Source organism: Ambystoma mexicanum, chromosome 1p, assembly GCF_040938575.1.
Source record: "Ambystoma mexicanum isolate Mex_15411 chromosome 1p, UKY_AmexF1_1, whole genome shotgun sequence".
Classification (NCBI taxonomy): Eukaryota; Metazoa; Chordata; class Amphibia; order Caudata; family Ambystomatidae; genus Ambystoma; species Ambystoma mexicanum.
In genome coordinates, this window is record NC_090921.1 from 472,797,247 (window position 1) to 472,815,841 (window position 18,595).

Here is an 18,595-nt window from a genome sequence, read left to right on the forward strand (position 1 = left end):
ATACCAAATCCATCAGACACTTGCTTCTGTCATGCCCGAAAAATCAGATCCTCAGAGGGGCCTACTTGAAACATCTAATCGGGGACGATAGAGGGTGGGACGAGGTCACCTGGTGGAACAGACTGATCAGCGGAGACCGAATTACCTGGCTCTTGGCAACCGTAAAAATATTGGAGCATACGATGAAAATGACAACCGTTACAGGGTCCCACCCTGGTTAGTTACCGCGAAACTTACTTGTACAGCTCTTCTTTTGTAAAATTCTTTTGAATATACACAAATAATTAAAAAAAAAAGAAAAAAAAAAAAAAAAGCTTAAGAAAAGTGGCAGTCTTTTAGGAAACGCTTGCAGTGCCACTGGAGCACACGTTTCTATGTAGACAGTATATTTATGCAGATTTAGCTGCTGGGAAGCACATTTCCCCCTCTAGTATTTCCACCCACCCACGAATGGTGGTGCTGGAAACTGGAGGGGAGAATGTCTGCTTTCAACCCTAACATTTGCACGAGCTCTGAATTGGGCCTCTACCCTCTTCCCACTTCACAAATCCCCAAATCCATGTCCTCTCCTACCTCGTCTGAATTCACCATTTCTACTATTCCTCTGCCTCACATCATCTCCATCTATTGCCAGCCTAGTCCCCACTGGACCATTCATTCTTTGATTATCTTCAGCAACTCCTTGACTCTCTTTCCACTAGCCATCACTTTATTCTCTTAGGGGACCAACCTTCCCTCTCCAACCCACAAATCTGAACATCAGTATTTTCTTAGTGATCACACTCTCCACTCTATCCATACCCTATCTACTCGCACAGGGGCTAACTGAGGATCCTTTATTCATCACCACCTCTCTGTCAGCCACTAACACTACCGTCACACCATCCATATTGTATCACTCAATTGTTTTCATCACCATCTCCTTTCCACCCTCTGGCCTTTCCTAACCACTTGCTTAACCTATTACTAAAAGGAAATGCAAACATTCTACCTCTCCACCCCCCCTTCTCTCTGACCTACAGTTCTTAGTCTCCTCCTTTGCACCCAATGCCTCTTCAAACATTGCCTTCTGCAGCTTCCAATCCCCACTATATGATTCATTCTTCTCTCACTTCCCACTGCTTACTTTCACCCTTAAATGTATGCATCCTCAACCATGGGTAACCCCATTCAAACGTTCTCTCTGCAGTCATGCATCGGCTGATGCGGAAATGGAGGCACGCCCACTCACGAGGACCAGCAACTCTCTCAAGTCCACTCTTAATAGAGCAAAAAGGGAATTCTACCTCACCCTCATCGACTTTCACTCCAGCCATTCTTGCTAGTTACAGGTCACCCGAAACTCACGCATCCCAAGTTTATGAATATCAACTCCACTCTCACAGCTAATGACGTAGCTGAATACTTCACTGCAACATTTTCCAAAATTAGAGACTCTCCGGACCTTGCTCACACTCCCTCCTACACTCTGCCTACTCATCCTCTGCTTTTATCTCCCACTTTAGTCACAATAATACCAATCAAGTCCTAGCTCTACTGATGAAGGCTAACCCCATCAGACCGTCTTGCTCCTCAGCTAGTCAAGCCTATTGCCCCTTTAGTGGCTTCTCACCTCGCTGAAATCAACATGTCCTTTAACTTTGCATGCTTCTTACCTAGTCATCGTTTTCAAAACGGCCACGGTCATCCCTGTACTAAAGAAGCATAGAACTGACACGAACCTACCAGCTAACTTTCACCCTGTGGCTCTTTTCTGCACTACTCTACAGTGCCTGAAAGGGGCGTATTGAACAGTCTTATTTCTTAGACATCCACAACCTTCTGGACCCCCTAGAAGCAGGTTTCCGCTGCGTTCACTCCACAGAAACTGCTCATGAATGTGTCCAACTTTATCCCCTCTGCTAAGCACTACAACCTATCTTCCATCCCATTTCTCCTTGACCTGTCTGCTGCCTTCGACACCGTTGATCACTCTGATCTCCTTCATACTCTGACTTCTTGGGATTCACAATAAACCTTTGTCTGGATTGAATCCTACCTTGCACCTCGCCAATTCCATCTCTTGGAGCAACATCTCAACTCATTCGTCTAACTGCTGGTGTTCCAAAAGGCTCAGTCTTGGGTTTGCTCCTCGTCACACTCTACACCTCCACCTACACCAACCTCCGCCTTTGGGTTCTCATGCAAATTCTTTGCAGACGAAAACCAAATGGTCTCCTCTTTTCCTGACCTCTCTTCTGGTCCCTCTCTCAAAACGTCCAACTATCTGCCATTAAACATTGGATGACTTCATACTCTCCGATGTTGAACTCTGAGGCTCTCCCCCTCATTTCTTCCTCTACCTATCCACTTCCCACCAGACACTCTCCCATACTCTTCTACTAGAAACCTCAGCATCATCTAGGACCCTTCTCTACTTTCATCTCCAAAACTGGAACAGCAGCTCGCCTTAACCTCTTAAATATTAGGACAATCAGGCACCTCCGTCCTTTCTCACTGCCAAGCATCTCTTAACCACTCTGGTCTTCTCTAAACTGGACTACTGTGGCAGCATCCTCTTTGGTTTGTCCAACTATGCTTTCTGACCTCCCGACAAGATCATGAACTTCACTACGAGGACTCTTTGAACTCCCTCACTTCATGCCTACTTCCTTGTACCATCACTAGGCCAGATTTAAATATCTTCTAGTTCACAAATCTATCCACAGTAAGGCAGCAGTCTATCCAACTCTACAAGCCTTCTTGAAATCTCAGCCCTGCCTCCTCCACTATCCTTGTGGCTCCTCGCAGGCCCTGTGCCTCCTATCTTCTTGCTGCGATTGCATGGAAATCTCTTCCCCCACTCCCACCCGGACATCTGAGAAACAGTCCATACGGATTTGTTCAAAATCAAACTAAAAGCATACATTCTTGCATCCAGGTTAGCCTCTTACCCTACCTCTCATCTGCCTGCTAGCTAACATTTTTCCCCTTGCCTCTAACCTGCCATGTCCCTCACTTCCTCTACCTCCACTGTAGCACTTCAACCACTATGGTCACATCCCAAGCATAGCCGGCCCTACTGCATCCCTGAATTTAAAAAATGTCCAATGTTTGTTGTCCTTAATCTATGCATGTTCACTTCTGTATTGTCCCCAGTGACTGCTTCCATTTACTTCCCTCAACAAATCGGTTACAATGTCCCTCAAACTCACCCCATTGTAAGAAGCTCACTGCTAGCCGTCAAATCTGATTCTCATCTATTGTACATTCTTTTGTGATCAAAAGAGCATTATTCCTCCTGTACCTAAATATAAAGTAATGACCAGTCTATCACACTCTTCACAGAGACGGCTCAGGAGATTGAATTCACTGCCAATTTGCTTGATCTTTGATTTTATTTGTGTGTTTCAGCTACAAATTAACTTCACACAATATTTCAATAAAATAAATAACAGAATATCCAGATAATACATATGCAATTACAGAAAAGGAAACCATTACAAAAATGTGTATAAAATTAGGTAATGCATCAAACACAATTTCACCTCAACAACCTATAATAGGTCGTAAATAGTATATAGAACTAACCCACACATTCCTAATGTTAGTACAAGTTGGCAGCAATCACACTGACTTTGCCTTTAATGCATATCAATTGGCTGTCTTGACTCAACAACTTTATCACCATTGCGAAAGCTAAGCTATGGCCAGACACACAATTCAACCACAACATACCTAACTTATAATGTAACCAGTGCTCCAGATAAGATTTTGGAGGTGGAAGTATTTTACTACACATTTTTAAACTTTGAGAGCAAATGTGATATCAAGAGATTACAAATGACTTGCAAGAGACTCAAATGTATGTGACATCCAGCCGATGTTTGCAAAAACTATGAAAATCATTACTATGCGGTAGCTTTCTGCATTGTGAAGAAATACACCTTTCATTATTTCTCTACGGTCTGGCCATTTGATCTCTCCTGTATATATCTAAACGTTGAAAACACAAAAACCTAGCCAATTATGAATTGAATGTTTTGAACTTCGATAGCAGAATTGTCTTGATGTTTAATGAAAGTCCTCATTTTTGGAGCCATTACCACCTAATGGCATGCCAATGTTATGATACAACAGTGAAGAGAGGCAAGGACTCCATGCCAAATTCTATATCTAATCTAATTGTCAAATGGTTACATATATAGCGCTTTTTGCAAAGCGATGTACATAGAACATATTTATAACAATTATCACCAAACCAAAGTCAGTACTCCTTTATCAACCTCAAAAGGATGAAAGGCTGAGTTGGCATTGTCCGGGATTCACACCTGCAACCTACAGATCACACAGATCACAGCAACGAGCGCTCAACCCGCTGAGCCATCTTATTGGCCAACATCCTGCCGAGGTCGGTAAACGAGTATCGACTGAGGTATAATCACAGTGCCTAGATGTTGGATGAACCATGCACGAAGCGCTAAAGTTAAATACCTATATGGATTACAGGGACAGGTTTCGCCGAGTTTCATTTTTGTACAGGGCTTGCACTTCCTGGAGAGTCATGTTTTGGATTGTAGTCTTGAAAATTTGAGAGGCTAACACCTGTGATTGGTGTAATGACAATCACTCACCCTTGAGAAAAGGCTCTGATGCCATCGACCATTTATAGTAATGAACCCCAATGACTGCAGGTTGAATGGATGTAAACTAGAACCTGCATACTCACGTTATACACTGCTTGTAAATGAAATTATAAGAGTAAAAATGATCTGCCTCTGCAAAGAACTCTGAAAAATACAAATGTGCAATACTGGTTTGCTTTCACTGGAAAAAAAACAAAGATCAATTGCAACTTAGTTTTCCATCTTATTAAATTATACAATCCTAAAAAGCTAGGAAAATAAGTGCTTCCGTTTGCTCCATGAGCATCAACGCAGCAGAAGCTGAATGGAAAGAAATCATTCCTTTTATAACATTGTGCAGTTTTTTTTGTTTTTTGTTTTTTAAAGGCTTGAGAGAAACACTCTGTTTCAGAGGCTTTTCTCCATGTCTTGCAATTACATCCATGTAGATACAAATCAAAAGAAGCGTTCTGGTTTCTGTCAAGTAACCGGACCTTTGCACCGCTGTCTGCTCTAAACACAGGAAAATAATAAAGCTTGCATATTTACAAGATTTTCATGTGTAAAAAGGCCTTGTATGCACCTTATCTGGATGCCTGAATTCAACTCTTCGACATGTTTTGCATAATATAAAGCATAATGGTAAAAACATATAATTTTTGAAAGATGTCCACACATTCTACATGAGCGCTCTTCACGGAATATTCCTGACCAGGCACCCTTGGTCACTAATACAGGCAACTGCATGAATATTTACCTCACCACAGGAGAGGGAAACAGATAAATATACCACTGAGTTTTCTTGTAAGGAAACACATTTTAGCAAACGTGCCCATGTATTAACTACTAACAGTAATGATTCCTCACCCAGTCCTGTTTCATGCACACTTTTTGTGCAATATACACAATACTCCAATTCCATCATCCAAATCTGGGCACCAGGCTATCTGCTCAGAAAACCTCATTTATTTCTCAAGTAAACTCAAGTAAAATCGGACAAGACTTATTTTCAATTCCTTTCCTTAACAAGGCTAAAACAGAGCCTTCCTCTGCACTCGTTATTTTAAATATACTCCAAATTATACCTTCCACAGTATTTGCCCAGTCATCGCGAGCGATATAAGAGGTCTCAAGTGCATACATTATACTAGACACTAACGTTGGTCTATAGATCGCAATCAGCCCCGTAAGACTGCATCCAGCATCACATTGCCCACATTTTTTTAACAGAGAGCATAATGGCGGTGGCTTTGTTTGATCTGGCCTTTTTTCCCCCCAATAGATACCCCAGATAACTATAGCTATACACTTTATCCATGGTACCCTCTGTGGTATAAGTATACTGTTTTGCTCTCTTCCATCCCAAACCTCTTATTTGGACATATCCATATTCAGTGAGGTCATTCAAATAACAGCTTAGGCATGTATACAGATTCCATGTAGGCATTATCAAAAAGGACCACTTCATCTGCGCATGCGTGCCACACAATCTTTGAGTGGCCTAACCTGGGAGTGAAGTTCTTGACATTGAATATACCATCAACATCAGCCATGAATAGATTGAAAAGGACCAGTGCTAAAACGCATCCTTGTTTTACTCCCCTTCGATGGGAAAAGATGTGAATAATTCAGCCAAACCATTCAATCCTACTCTTGCCATATAGTCCTGTTGCACTAGTCGACAGACGCAAAGCAGATCCTTCAGCACGCCCAAGGCTTCCAATTTAGCCCATAACCTAGCTCGATTTATTGAGTCAAATGTGGCTGCAAAATCAATAAAAAGTACACAAAGAGGGCGAGCATCCTTCTTTCTTGCCTGCTGTAGCAGGGTGTTCACAAATAGTACATTATACTGTGGATAGGCTCTTGCAAAAGCCTATCTGAAGGCAACTTAGTATGTGACTATCCACTAATGTATGTTTCCCAAGCTACAAGTCTCACATATTTTGCCTGGCCCATTAGACTAGATAGATTTGGGGTCACCACGACCACATTCTAAGTCACCATTTGTACTAACCCACACTGTAAAAAAATGCAAATAAACATTGTATGAGGTTTTTTGAACATGCCTAAAAGCATTGTTTATTCCCGGTAACTACGAGCATGAAAATGGTTATGATATTAGCCCTGTGAGGCTACGTTTTATAAATCACATGAAAAATAAAAATTGTTAATTTGTTACATGCAATTTGGGTGCTCTCTTGTGTACAGACCACATGTAATGATCTGCTAAACGTGTGTTGTATCCACTACCGGCTAGTGACAGGTGGGGTAGCCTGTCTCGTTGTATCGCTAAACTATTATATTCCCTCATCCCTCATGACATAGGCCCCCCCAAAATTAAAAAGAGGGTCCTCACCCCACTATATATAAAATACCATCTAACAAAGACAGGAGTCTATAATTACCTGACCTGCTCTGTCCTCCTTCTTAAATATAAGAAGGTGGGCCTGCATCCAGGACTTAGGAAAAGGCCCAATTTTACCACCATTTCAAATAGAGTCAACAGAATGTGAGACCAAATATCACCATCTGGTCCACGAGCTTCACACGGTTTGAGCCCACTATTAATAGAATGAATAACTAAAATCATCAATGGAATCTTAACCTTATGTGTTCCCCAAGAAAGGCACCCCAAGTAACCCACCTATACAACAAACCAGGGCAGTTCTTGCGTCCTTTTTTACTGTTAAAATAGCTCCTTAGTGCCTCTCGCATTGCGAGCAGCATACCATTCTTGCCAAGCTCAATTATCATCAGAGGCATGGTAGGGCTTTAAGCAAATTATTTTAGTCCTTTTTTTCCTCTCTCCTTTTTCCTAGCAAATCCAATGATGGATTCTCTTCAAAGCCTGTCGCAATATTTTTTCTCATCTCTGATATTTTGGCAACCGGGCGGGCATGCGCCACATCCCGTTTTACAAACTTAAGTGCTGCCCCTTGACATAAATCTGTTGGTTACAGAGATTATCCAATCTGCATTCTTTACAGGAGAAGCCACCCATTTATATTCATCCTCCACAGTATAGATACATTTAGAAACAGCATAAAAATTATGATCAGACCACCCTAACCTCTTAAAACCCCCATTAATCTGGACCTCAACTACTTCGATTAGGCAGCCGATTTCAGAATTTACAGCAAGGCGTGATCACTATATTCCGTGAACTAGAACTCCTAGCCTCTGCAGCATCTAGTAGCTCATAACACCCACATAAATAATCAATAAACAACAATTTATCACAATTTCTCCACATCGTAGCTGTGGATAAATCACCCTGGACTGTGCCATTTATCATTTGCAGCTCTAAATCATTAAAGAGTTCAAACCAAGAGCAACCAGCTTTCACGACTTTCTACCACCCAGCTCCCATACTGCGCACATTGATAACCCCCACCCTTTGTGATGGAATAGTTGATACACCATGGAGTCACCACCCAGTTATACTCCAGAACACTCAGGAGGTAAGTATATCATAAATGGTCAGCTGGGAGACTTCAGTGAACTCGCCATCAGGGTGGGTCATACACATTCACAACCAAGATATCTCCATCTACAGCTACCTCAATTTCAAAAACATTAGGGTTATCTGTTGTGGATTCAAGAATATGTGCATTGGTTAGATTTGTTTCCACTGGATGTACCATCCCTGCTGAAACCTCCTCAGCCGTTCTCCTGGGCTTAATGCTAGCAGCATGGCACCAGGTTGCTAATAGAATGGAGTGTTTTTGCATTTAATTATATATGTGGATTCAAAGTTTCAATAAAATGTTCAACGCTCAATTTGTGAGCCACATTATCGCCACTGGATGACAAGAGGTTACTCTCCCCCGAAGATTCATCTTGGAGGATCGACCGTGACCAGGGCTACTCTGCTCGACGCTGACCTTTCAGCAAGTAGCCAGGCCAGCAGGATAATCTCATGAAGTAGAGAGGGGGTTCTGATCTAGCTGAGCTGCATGCACCTCTACCTCAGTGGTACCCATATTCTTACTGTTACTCTTTAGCCAACTGTTGAACTGCAGCTTGCAAAGAGTAACAAAGGTTCAAATGGGAATTAACATAGTAAATGTCCACTGATGTTTTTGCCACAGCCCCATTATCGAGAAGAGCATAAAAACCCGGAGGTTAGGCAAGTATGATGAGCAGTGCAAATCCCAGTCCCTAACAGGTAACCCAGTTAAACGAGTCTCCATCTCTACCCTGTACCTACAAAAAAAGAATAGAACTCCACGACTACTGCAGAAGGTTAACTCATATGACAGAGTATAAATCGTCAACCGTTTGGACTCAAGTCGCACTGACGAAATCTTTAAGAAGTCGTTGAGATCGTGGACTCTCGCTCCATCTCACCTTCCTAGGGAGTGGCAGGCTGCAGGGAACGGTCTGTCATTGCAAGGTGTGTGGCCCGGATCTTCTACATGGGACTGCCTCCTTAAAAATAAAAAATTAAACGCTAGCTCGGGAAACTCGGGTAAAGCGAAGGTGCATCCAGCCACCCCATCGGCCAAAAATGACAGGGTCTATACACCTCTTCCTGTGATCTATATTGAACACCACTCCTAAAACCAGGATTGTGGGCTCCTATAGAAGTGGCCTTCCGGTCGGATATCGAAAGAGACCCAGCCTGACTCCCATCTTAAGGTTGGTAGTTCCCCGTCTAGTCCAGGGTATTAAGGGACACCCGCAGTGCCATGCCAACATTGGCCTCCCCTCCTCGCTAGGTGCAGAGTTCTCGGTGAAACCCCAGCCTCCGCCCGCCCCTACTTCGCTCACCGATGGTGGATATGAAGGTTGAATTGAAGGCATCCTCGGAGAACCTGAAGAGGACGCATGTCTTGCCCACTCCAGAATCGCCGATAAGCAGCAGTTTGAACAGATAATCGTACGTCTTCGCCATATTACAACACGAACACATACAGGAAATGCCAGCCGTACCGCCCTACTGGTCCGGCCTTGCGTCAGTCAGGCACGCCGGCAGCTTTCGATTGGCCGACCGGGCGTCGCTACGTCATCTCTGGCACCCGCCCTGCAACGGAGGGAGCTGGCTGGCCTCACAGAGGGCTAAAGTTTACTTGAGCGGCCCAAAGCAGGAAGTGCTCGCACGGGCCCATTTCCGCGAGCCGCAGCCTTTCTCTATTGGCTTAGCCACACATTTCTCCCTACCATCATATGACACGCTGTCAGCCTCAGGACCACAAGCTGCTCAAGCCAATGAGTCGAAAAAGGAAACTTTGAAAAAGACTGCTTTAAGTAAGCATGTTTCCAAGCAAGTAACTTGAAGCAAGCTGCACATTTGCCATTTATGTCAATAATTTAAAATTGTAAAGTCATACTTTTGATAAATCCTGCATTATTCGAAATTATCCAATGTTTACCTACTGTCCACATTCTCACTGTTATGGCAACACGCTTTCTAATACGTAAATTGATGTTATCGTAAAGCTCATTGATGAATAATGATCTGACATTCTGTAGGGTTGTAACTTTAGCTTTAATTGTAATAACTGGTGGCAACATATGTACATTCATTCACAAGACACGTTTAGCTTAACTGCCTCATATTGTCTAAGTCTCTGAGGCATTCTTGTAGTCTCTGCGTCCTTGGGTACATTTCTGGCTCCAAATGCAGGAGGAGCACCAGGAGCATACCTCTCAACTCACATGCTTTTGGCGGGTGTCACTCGCCACTTCGGCAGCTCTCTCACCCGCCAAGCTCCCTACACCCCCATAGGAATCAATGGGCTTTCACCCGCCAAATGCAAAATTGGGTATTTTCACCCGTCCAATGGACAAGAAAGGTTGAGAGCTGTGGCCGGGAGCTACTTTTGCTCCATAGCTATGGAGCCATCTCGAATGCGGCTACTGCTTCCTGCGTCTCTGCGCTTCTCACGTCAAGTGCGCGATAACTCAGCGTTGCAGAGTCTCGCGAGTAATCCTACATACCTCCCTTTGATAACCCAGACAAAAGTTTTATTCCATAATATAGTCATTATACTTCACCGGTCTTCTGCGCTCTCGCCTCGGCTAATCCTCCTTCTCACACTCATGAACCGGCATGTGGATTGTTTTGGCATGTGGATTGCTTTATATGTCCCCTCTGGCAGCTCGTTCTCGGTCTCACTTTCTCTGTGGGGTGCCTCCGACTCCTGTTCCCCATCTGCCTCCTGGTCTTGGTGTTCTTGAATGCTTGCCACACCTTCCATATTCCATGTGCGGCTGTCTTGGGTGCAGACATGGTTGGTCCTTCTGTGTACTACTTTGATTGGCCGACTGAACTTGGATCCTCTAACTTGATCTTTGAGAGTAGGCACATTTTGATCCAGTACCCCTCTTGATTTCTCTGCCGATTAGCTCAATTTCTTCATTTTGACCTTGCTGTTCTTTATCGTCCGTACCACATCTTCCATATTCACCTCTTAGTCTTTCCTTACGCTAGCCAACCATGGAGGTACCAACGTGGACGCTGCTCTCCTCCCCCTCAGCATGCAGAAGGGTGACACCGTTGGGGTCAAGTGGTGAGCTGCTACGGCTTCTTTGAACGTTTTTATGGGATCCATTCCGGATGCCGTCGCTAACTGTATTGCTCCCTTGATGAACCGGTTCACTCCTTCCACCTGCCCATTGCCCTGGGCGTGGTACAGCACTGCTTTTATTTTTCTTATGTTTTCCTTTTTCATGAAAGTCTCCATTTTTTGTGAGACTAATTGGACTCTGTTGTCAGTGACAATGTCGTTGGGTAGCCTTTCCCTCTGCAACACGGATGTCAGAACTTCTATGACGGTTGACATGGTTATATTTGGTACCAATTCGGCATGCACCCGCTTTGATAAATAGTCGACCATGACCACTCCATAGCGATGTTCAGGGGACATCGCTTCCACAGGGCCGAAAAAGTCTAGTCCTACCTTGCGCCACACTCCTTCAGGAACTTCAGTGAGTATGAGTGGCGCCTGTATTGTCTTTAGCCTCTTATCGCTGTTCAAACACTGGTGACATCTGTCGATCATTGTGCGTATGTCCTGATCCATGGCAGACCAGCAGTAGGCCTCTCTCACACAACGTTGCATCATGGTGCTCCCTAAATGCCCCGAGTGGGCCCTATACAGCATTACTTTCCTCATGCCCACTGGAGGAATCACCTGATCGCCCTTGATGATCAGTCTGTCCGCCTCAAATATTTCTTCTGCTACTTTCCAATAAGGTCTCGTGCCTTCTGGGATGGCTCTTTCCTCTGGCCACCCTCTCCCCTCAACTCACGGGCTGTGATGAACCGCTTGGTTGTCGGAGTATCTGGAGTCAAAGTTAGTTCCACGGAGACCAGCGTCTCTCCCCGGCTTGGTTATCAGCGGAGGAGGGTTGCATGTACCGTTAACATCTGCTGCAACACATGCTGGCTATTGTTCGCGGTCTTACTATTCCTTCTGTGGAGGGTTCCCAGGCCTTGGTCGGAAAGGGCAAGGTCGCTTCTCTCCTTGTCACCCCCTTGGTATGCAGTGTCTTTCTTCTCCTCTTGAACTGCCGTGCTGAGTTAGCTCCCACGTGCGGTCTGCCTTGCTCGTCCTGTGCTCTCTTGCTCCACTTTTTATCCCTGTGGGGAAGGGAAAGGGCAATCAGGTGTGTGTAATTCTGGTCAATTGGCTGACATTGCCTGATCCTTGTATTGGGAGATGTCGGGTAAACGGCTCTGGTGTTAGTCCGTTGTCTTTCGTGTTGTGCGAAAGTGTCTGTGTTGGAAGGGGGGGGCAGTGTTTTTGAATATCCTATAGAAGTGGATGGCGAGAAGGTGTTGAAGGAAGGGGAATACCATGTCTCACCCGTCAGTGTCCCACTTCCACTCCTGAGGATCCCCTCCATCCAAGTGATCCTCCCTCACTGGTGCACCGCAGGAGCTCGATCCAGTAGCGATGGCCGTGTCCTGGTCACCTGGATGACAGATCCCCGGGGACTAGCCAGGGAGACACCTTTAGGTTTCTCACAACCTACAGAAAACTAAAGTTATTGTTTTCCCTGTCATGTTAACAGTTGGTGCCTGCTACTCGGACCTGTTGCACAACGTGGTACGGAATGGGACTGTTGGGATGCCTCCTACCGAACACCCCTTGTGTATACCGACAATAAGGTAGGGAGTCCTTGTTAAAAATTCCAAGGGATTATCGCTAGGAGGATACCAGGTTGATGCACTTGCATGCTCGTCCTCGTGGGGAAACCAAGTGTTTTTTGTTAATGCTGGCGATGGAAAGGCAAAAGAATGACTACACAGAAATGGGATGGACGTTTTGGGTAGGGTATGTCATATTGTTGATTGTATATTTCCTGTTTCATTGCAGTAGTCTTAACAATCATTTATTTTCTCTGTCCTGGAATGGCAAAATATTGGGATTGCTGTTTAGTTAGGCTGTTTATGATATTTCCAGCAACCTTGTTGCTTTAGGGTATACTTTTATGACATAGGACTTTGTTCTATATGACCTCTAATTGTAGTCCACCTTTTCTCTTTTTTGATTCTCTCTCCCAAACATACTGATACTCGGTATTCAATCACCTAGGGTTGCTGAGCATTTTGGACCCAATCAGTAGTCTGTGTAGACTTACCCACTACCTGTTCGATATTTGGTATGGCAGAAAGCCAGACTTTGAGTTTCACGGATCAACAGATTCAGGACACCATCTCAGGCCCTTCCTTTTTTGACCCCACTGGCACAAATCCTCCGGTAGGGGCATCTAACTCAGGGGAAACCCTCTTACGCCTCAAGAAAAAGTGTTTTCGAACAGAACTCCACACACACTTCCTGAGGGAGTACCTGAAAGCCAACATCATCCCCAGTGGTTTAATAGTTCGAAACACACCATGTCTATTCCTGGACGATAAGGAGTACATGACACATTTTAGCTACATTGCAACTAAATGCAGCCGGGACCTGATGGTCCTCACTATTAACACAGCACAACGCATCAGTAGCGCCATACAGAAAGATCTAGATCTGGAAGAAACCACTTTCTTGACTAGTACCGCCATCACCAATGCTAAAAATCAAATTTCAGACCTTAACAAACTTTTTGACGATTTCAAATCCACCACACTCACCAGAAAGACTAAGAAGCTCCAAAAGGACATTAAAGAATTTCAGTTAGAAGTAGTGTATCCATAAATTTCTGATAATTACATTTCAGACCTTAACCCGGGGACAATACCTGGTAATCCTAACACAAGACCACAAAGAAATCGGTGTATGGGGCGTCAATCTCTCAGGTTCAAGTAGTGGGTCCTCCTCAGACGACCAATCTAGGCCACAACAGGGTCGACAACAGGCAAATCTTGCATATCCCCCCCAACCTCCCCCAGCTTTCTTTCCTTTTTTAGGTGGAGGTTTTGGCAACCCCCAATGGGCACAACCACAATGGGGTTTCCCCGCCCGCGGAGGCAGAACAAATCAACGCCGACGCCGGCCGAGGTACTGAATCCAACTGGTACCTCCCTTACGACCCCGGTCTTTAACTTAGCCGGGCTTGATCTTTCAGAATCCGAACTATCAGTCCTATCCAAAGGCCTTTCCTTCGTACCAACAGCTTCCACAGATTGGTACGATACAAAAATGGAGGTACGCACTTTCCTCCGTAAGGTGAGATTGCGCACCTTTTTCCAAGAACATAGCCTGGATGAGGAAACTGATAGAGATGACACCGGTCTGCAACAACCCTCCACCTTTACTCCAACTGACGGCCAGGTCCCGCATGACCTCCTCACATTTGAGAGATGTGTGTTGGAGGACCTAGACCGTTTGAAAACCTGTACCTTGAGAACTAAACATAATCTTGGTATAGCGGAGAGACGAGCTTTGAAGCCACTACAAAGCAATAAAAAGATCGTCATTAAACCCTCCGACAAAGGAGGAGGCCTGGTGATAATGACCAACACACAATATAAAGACATGGTTCTGCAGCTTCTCAATGACAGAGATAGCTACAGTATCCTCCGCAAAGACCCCACTAAGGATCTCTGTCAGGAAATAAGCAACGCAGTTGCCTTTGCACAAGAACGAGACTGGATCTCTGATAAAGAGGCAGCTTTCCTGACCAAACCCTCGGGGAGAACACCATGCTTCTACGCCCTTCCTAAGATACATAAGGACCACCTGGCCGCCCGATTGTATCTGGTTGTGGCTCAATCTTGGAGCCCCTGTGCAAATTTGTAGATCATTTTCTCCAACCTATCAGTACCCAAACACGTACATATCTAAAAGACACCACGCACACTATCTCCGTATTTGAGGGTCTTTCATTTGACCCCACAGGTCAACTTTTGGTGACAATGGACATTAAGTCCTTTTAAACGAACATCCCCCATGCGGATGCCATCGAGTGTGCCCGAGAGTGGATGTCCGCTGACCCCACTCCCCATAAGACCCTGACCAATTTTGTCCTGGAACTAATGGAGATCGCTCTTTGCAAAAACTTTTTCACCTTCAAGACACGGCCATGGGTGCGGCATTCGCCCCAAGCCTGGCAATACTGTATATGGCCAAGTTTGAGAATGACCATATTTTCTCAGACCAGAACCAATGGCAGGCGCAGATCACCAATTGGCATCGCTATATAGATGACGTCATTTTTATCTGGACGGGCTCTGATGTTGAGTTAACAGGTTTTTGGACATGGCTAAATACCTGCAATAGGGACATTCAATTCACCATCGAAAAGAGCAACTCGGAGATTAATTTTTTGGACCTGACTATCAGACATGAGGAGGGTATCTTACAATGTGACCTTTTCCGAAAGCCCACGGACAGGAACACCCTCCTGCACTATACTAGTAATCACCCATCACACACAAGAGACAACCTACCCTACGGACAATTCCTCCGCATCCGGAGGAACTGTACCTCGGTTGTGAACTACAAGCAACACTCGGAAGACCTTACTGCTCATCTCCGAGCTAGAGGCTATCCGAAGAAACAACTTGCACAGGCCAAGAAACGAGCCCAGTATACAAATCGGGATATCCTCATTCATCCAACACCGGACGACCACCAGCCATTCGAGACCCGCATGACTTGCGTGGTGACATACGGTGCACACACAGCGCAATTGAAGAAAATCATTAAGAAACATTGGCATATAGCACGCCTGAACCTACCTGATGAACAATTCCCGAGGTTCGCCTTCAAACGCGCCAAAAATATTAAAGAGCATTTGGTACACTCTCTTTACCAACCGGATACCACATGCGGCAGTTCCCGCACACTCCGACCTCTACAAGGTCACCTCCCTTGCGGTAATTGTGTCGCGTGCAAATTTACAAAGAAGATAAAATCCTTTCCCATTGGTACACGACAATGGATCCTAAAAGACCTATCCAATTGCAAAAGTTCCAACGTGATCTATTGCATTGAGTGCCCATGTGGCCTCAGATACATAGGCCAAACAACCCGGGCTGTCAACACACGGATTTCAGAACACCGTTCCAAAATTAGATGTAAGAACCTGTCAGCCCCCTTAGTGGAGCACTACCTAATGATGAATCACACCCCCAACGATATTCTGTGGTGGGTGGTGGAAAAGGTGAAAGGCGGGGCAGACATACAACATAGCCTTCTTAAAAAAGAATCCAGATGGATCCACTGCCTTGACACATACCACCACGGTCTGAATGAGATTTTCCAGCCCTGTATTTAAGTGCAAATATCCATGAGTAGCTTGTTGTATGCCACCTCACCACGTATCTTGCCTGGCTTCTCAATATACCACCTTCAATACATCCTCCGTTTATCTTGTAGCAACAATTGCGCACTTTGCCCCCCCCCCTTGGGCTTTTCAATCGCCCCTGGATTTGCATGTGAGCATTTCTCACACCACACATTTTTGGGGCAAAGGCACCATGCACATGAGGTTTCTAGCCCACGTGCTTTGTTACCACCAACCCTGTCCCACTTCTCACAGTGCTGGGACACACCATTCTCAAATCAATTTCTCTCCCCTTGCCCCACCTCCGACTCCCCCCTCCACCCTCTCCCACCCCCCCTTCTTCACCTGTATCAGCCCCGCGGGATGAGTCCTAGCCGCTCCACGAGCAGCTTTGCAGCGGCAGCAGCCGCATGCCGTCGCTAGTTCCCATAGCAACCTTTCCCATAACAAACGGGAATGCGCGCCTCCACCCCTGCACAACACTGTTTCCGTGTCTGCAGGGGATTGGTTAGCGTCATGGAGCTTCGGGCCCCGCGCGGTTGCCATGGACGCTGTTTTTCTTCCACAACGGCATCCAGCGCCCACGCCTTCACTTGCAACGCGTACTCACGGCCCCTGTCCAGCCAGACAGTGTTCCTCTCCGCGCGCGACTGGACTGTAGAAGCCGCCGTGCTAGGTAAGCTAACGCTTAGAGGTTGCAGCATGTCTGCCCACCTATTAACACACGTCGGGTGCGGTATTTGGCCTGACCTCAGATTAACTAGCTATTCTTTATACCCTGTACACACGGCCACAAGGGGTTGACCTATAAGCACAATAAGGACACCTGAGGGAGGGATAAAACTACCTCTCCCTTTTGTACACCACGAAACGAATAGAACTAACGTCCACGGCTGGTAACTATTTGTGTATGTGCAAATGACTTTATCCCGCACCTTGCTCTTATGTCCTACACATGGACAGCGCAATGAAATCCATAGCCTAATATTTATGGACCAGTCAACTTTGGTTCCCCACCTCACCCTGGGCTGTTCTTTTCTTTCTCTGTCCAGGGATCCCCCTAGGACTGTTTGCAGACATCTCGCCTGATGCTGATGAAGATTTTCTGCGCACCCATCCCAGCTCTTTAACCATCCAGTGAACTTTCACTTGCGTTCTTGCAGGTACCTGTTTTATGTATTCACTGCACCCTGCATCAGTATTTGCCTGCAAGCCACTGAAGCCAGTAGTGAGGTCCATAAAACATCCTCAGTATATTTTTTCTACCTCCACTTTTGTCTCTTGCGCAGAACAACGCTCAACACTACGACTACTGCCCTGGGCCTGCCCACCTTCCAGTAGGACCCAATTGAGTACTTTCTTTGCCCAGCCCTTTTGCCCTTTGGTGATTGAAGACCGAGACTTTGGGATTTCAGCACCGGCAGGTAAGCCGCCGCTTCGGTGCTTGAGAAAACAGACATATTGTCACATATGCCAAATGACTATTGGCATGCTTATAAATCACTCACTGTAGCACTCTATCCACATTGCAGGGTCGCCCCTACGGAGCCCTGAAGAAGGCGGACGCTACCTTAATGCACTTCCGCCGAAACGTGTCAATCCGGGAACAGCCACATGCATTTGTTCCCGCCTGAATCAGACTCTGTTCACTCAGTCTCTGCCACGTTGGCTATCAAGATATCTTATTCTCCATAGGACCCTGGAAACACATACTGTTGTAAAGCAATACCCGACTAAGAGACTTTCCTTTAACAAGGATACCCTTATGAAATTGGGCGATGGTATAGCTTCCATCACCTTTCACTTTTTTGACCTTGGGATTTATTCACAAAGGACCTGTGTGTTCACATGAATTGGTACACTGTTATGCAAAAAACGAAAGATAAAAACCTTTGCTCAAGATTGATCTGTATATTGTTAATATAGAATTTTTTGTTCACTTTGTTGTAAATACTGCACTTCTCTCCCTTTTTCGGAGTATTTATTGATGGTATTATATGTTGTCTTTACCTTTTGTTCATTTATGTTGCATTTTTCAACACCTTCTTTTAAGCTTTATGTACTGAATATTTACCTGTACGATTAGCAAATAAAACCCTTGTTTGCTACCCTCTGGTTTGTCTTAGCTCAGTGAGAGGTTAATATACCTTTTTCCTCAGGTTTGGATCTACCACTTAACAGACCAACTTGTACACTAATCTATGGACAGGAGTATACTCCTGTACCAATAAAGTACTATAGCCTTGAGCTTCGTACACTAGGAAGGGTACATCTTCTTGTTTACACATGATGATTCCAATACATCA

General features: G+C 45.1%; 1 protein-coding gene and 1 long non-coding RNA gene across 2 annotated transcripts in view; one reads left to right on the plus strand and one right to left on the minus strand.

Moving 5' to 3' along the window:
* RAB8A (RAB8A, member RAS oncogene family) overlaps positions 1-9,556 on the minus strand; it is a 262,885-nt gene extending 253,329 nt beyond the window's left edge. Inside the window, exon 1 of the mRNA XM_069649328.1 lies at positions 9,381-9,556. Coding sequence (XP_069505429.1) covers positions 9,381-9,522 — 142 coding nt within the window. The 5' untranslated portion in view covers positions 9,523-9,556. The remainder of the gene's footprint in view (positions 1-9,380) is intronic.
* A 111-nt stretch (positions 9,557-9,667) lies between these two features.
* Positions 9,668-18,323, plus strand: LOC138573345 (uncharacterized). The gene is made up of 4 exons (XR_011303921.1): positions 9,668-9,857; positions 17,342-17,452; positions 17,579-17,713; positions 17,822-18,323. It is a non-coding gene; the product is annotated as an uncharacterized lncRNA (long non-coding RNA).
* Positions 18,324-18,595: the final 272 nt, after the last annotated feature.